Below are 3,669 nucleotides of genomic sequence, written 5' to 3' on the forward strand. Positions count from 1 at the left end.
GATGTATATCTAAGGAATTTATCCGTTGACGATATGAATTTCCGGGTAAGATTGTAATTTTTTGATTGGTCGATTGTGGCTATGACGTAATGACAAAGTATTATTTTGATTGGTTGAAAATTTTAACACGATTGATAATATACAAAATGTATTTATTTAAGTTTTTTTTTTTGTTAAAGAAGGTTGTGCTCTAAATTTTTTTTCTTTTTTTTTTTTTTTTTAACTTCCTTTAATAATAATAATATTATATAAATGATTAGTTTGTATAATTAGATATTTTTCTTTCTATAAAACTTGTTTATATTCAAGAAGAAGAAAACGAAGTCAATGAAAATAAAAGAAAAATAAAATAAAATGATGTATTGATAAAGGGGGTAATGTTTAAAAAAAATTATTTTTTTTAATAAATTTTATTTTTTTTAAAATAAAATAAAAACTATTTTAATATTGAAAGTTTTTTTTTTTTGTTTTGTTCAATTTAACTGATAATAAATTCGTCCGAATGATTATTTAAAAAAAGAAAAAGCTCAAAAATTATTATTAATTAATATGTAAAAGTTAGTCGGTTTTAGTTTAGTTTACATTTTTAATTTACAATTAATTTTAATTGGCCTTTGAAATTATAATAAAATGATTGTAATTATTTTTATTATTATTATTATTAGTAATACAATCATTATTATTTATAATTATTGTGTAATTATATATTTTGTAAATATTATCTTAATAAATTAAATCATAAATATTTATTATTTTTTATTAATTTGACTTACTTCTTGATTTTTAAATTGTTTTTATGAAAATAATAATTGTATTGAATTATAAACAATTATTATTCGAGAAATAACAACAACATTTGGAGAAATGATTTATTTAATTAATTATAACAAAAAAATTAATAATGATCATCTCGATTTGATGATCAAAAAAATTGTAAATCATCTCGATAATAATAATTATTTTAATTTGATATGGGAAAAGTTTTTTTTTATTTAAGAATAATAATAATAATAAAATAAATTGATTAAATTCAATTAAATAAAAATATATATATATTTTGTTTTGTATATGACCAGTCATATATATACAATATTTTTTTTTTTTTGGACAATTTTTTTTTAAAGTTTGGAAATATATATATATAATTTATGCTTTATTTTTTTTTTTTACATTTTAATATACTAATAAATAAATTATAAATTTTTTTTTTTTTTTTTTATATTAAAAGTAATAAAAGTACAAACATATAATATTTATATATAATTTTTTTTTTTGTATCGATAGTAAATAAATTAATATTTATTTTATCACTTTGTTACATCAGTCATAGAGAGGGCAAATTTATTTATTTATTTTTTATAAAAAAATAATTAAATACCGTTTTTTTTTTTTTTTAGCTTTAGAAAAATTTTATTCGAATTGTTTAATGTATTTATTCACTGTTGTCTCCGCTTTCATTTTTCGACGCTTTTTTTTTCGTCGAATTTTTATCTTTAGGCTCACGTTTTTTGTATTTTCTTTTAGGTGCGAATGTGATGGTTCTCTCTGGGCAGAAATAAAGTTTGTGCCTGTTAAGATCGATTCCTTTTCTAAATGCTTCTCCGCAATCCACGCACAAAAATGGCTTATGCGGCGTATGCTTTTCTTTAAAGTGAGAAGACATGTTTGTTCGTGCGCGAAATGCAGCGTCGCAAAATATGCAAGACCAAGGTTTAGGACATTCTGGAGGCTCAGACACATTTTGTAATTCTATACCGCAATTCATTGTATTGCCCAAACCTAATTCGGCTGGAATGGCCACATCGACAACTTCAGGCATGTGATATGAATGTACATGATTGTGAAGGTGAGCTATTGTTGCCCATGTGTGTTGACAATATCCACATTTGTACATGTCTAACCCATTGTCATTAATTAATTTTCCCAACCTCATTTTTTGACCTCTCTGTAGCATTTGATGATTTTCATCGTAGACGTTTAAATTTGGAACTGCTTCTATAACTTCTACTGGAATGGCTGGAGGTACTGGAGCTTTCGTTATTTGTTGTTGTTGCGACTGCTGCTGCTGCTGCTGCGTATTTTGTTGACCTTCTAACGTGTGCTGTTCTGAATTAATTCTTTCAGTATTTGTAACTTCATTTTCAGGTCCTGAATATTCAGAATCATCATTTCCTTTGTCTTCTAAATCTACTTCATTCGAATATTTATCATCATCTGAATGTACCTAGAATGTAATTAATTAACTACATTTAAAAAATAAATTTGCAATTTTTGTCGAAATAAATCAAGTTTTACTACGATTAGAAAACTAAAGTTTGAAACATGAAAACATAATAAAATTTCTTATGAAGGAAAATTGTTATGTTTTAAACTATGATTGTTTTTAATTCAAGTTGTTTTATTAATAAATTAAAGAATTTAAATGAAAGTAGTTGTAATATTAATGAAGTAGAAAAACTTGATGAAATACAAGTTTTTCAAAATAAATAATATTTTATCAATAAATTAATTAAATTTTTGTTTTTTTTTTTTTTTTTTGACGTAAAAATATTTATTTAAAAAAATATAATACAAATATAAAATAAAATAAATAAATAAATAATAATAATAATAATAGTAACTAACTTCTGTTTTGATGGATCTCCTTTTTTTATTTCCAATTTTAGAATCTAATTTAGTTTTGGGTCTCCCCCTTTTCTTTGGCGAATTCGTTGATTTTAATTTTAAATGTTTTTTAGCACAAGTTTTTTGGTATTTTTCTTCAATATTTTCCCTAATATTATTTAATTGAGCTTCTAAACTATCGTATCTGTCAACTAAATCATAACACGCTAAACACAATATATTATTTTCTTTCGTTTGAACCCAAACTTTTTTTAATATATCTTTGAGTTTTTTTCTGACTGGAGTAGAACTTTGAGAAGTACACGATGTCACTAATGTTAAATCTATATAATTAGCAAATGCTTTATGTCCGCATAATAAACAAGGATTCTCATCAACAAAAGGCCTTTCATCCGTGCTTTGAGTTATTTGTACACTTTTCAATAGCACAGCTTCGGCAGGATCAAAATTTGCGAAATCCATCACACTCGTGTGTTTTTGTATATATTTATAGAGCAATGGTTATAAGTGATGAAATCGATTAGATGGTTGAGTCCTTTTAGCTTGAAGGCTTGGCCTTGATGGCGCTTAAACTAACCGATAAATACACTCCACGAAAAATATCAAACTAATGCCTCATTTTTCGTGATTTAAAAAAATATAATACTATTAGCCAATATTTATCACAATGCATCGCACGCGTAAATAGTTTTTATCAGTTTAATTAAACATATAAAATATTTTTTGTCTTACGGCAAGGAAGCCATATTGCACAACATTGTAATTAATAACTTTCATAACAAAAGTGGATTTAGAGTTCCTTTCATAACACGGTTAAAAAATTTTTTTTTCTACTTAACAATTATTATAACATAAACGATTCGTTTTTAAATCAAATTTCAAAAAAATTATCGATTTCAAATTTGTTTTATTTAGATTTATCATCGTTTTTATTAAGATTAAATTTAAAATGTCGTTCGTTTTTCGCGGTTTAAATTATCTATTCGTTGTGTGTTGTGAACCGTAACCATCTTGATTATAAAAATCCGTTTATTCTTTTATTAA

At 23.9% G+C, this 3,669-nt stretch overlaps 1 protein-coding gene across 1 annotated transcript; it reads right to left on the minus strand.

Annotated features, from left to right (window-relative positions):
* Positions 1 to 1,432: 1,432 nt before the first annotated feature.
* Phum_PHUM248600 (zinc finger protein, putative) lies at positions 1,433 to 3,087 on the minus strand (the record flags this gene model as incomplete). The annotated part of the gene is made up of 2 exons (XM_002426290.1): positions 1,433 to 2,214; positions 2,742 to 3,087. 2 exons carry the CDS (start codon positions 3,085 to 3,087, stop codon positions 1,433 to 1,435), a joined length of 1,128 nt encoding a protein of 375 aa, XP_002426335.1.
* Positions 3,088 to 3,669: the final 582 nt, after the last annotated feature.

This window comes from Pediculus humanus, genomic scaffold (genome assembly GCF_000006295.1).
Source record: "Pediculus humanus corporis 1103172107617 genomic scaffold, whole genome shotgun sequence".
NCBI lineage: Eukaryota > Metazoa > Arthropoda > Insecta > Psocodea > Pediculidae > Pediculus > Pediculus humanus.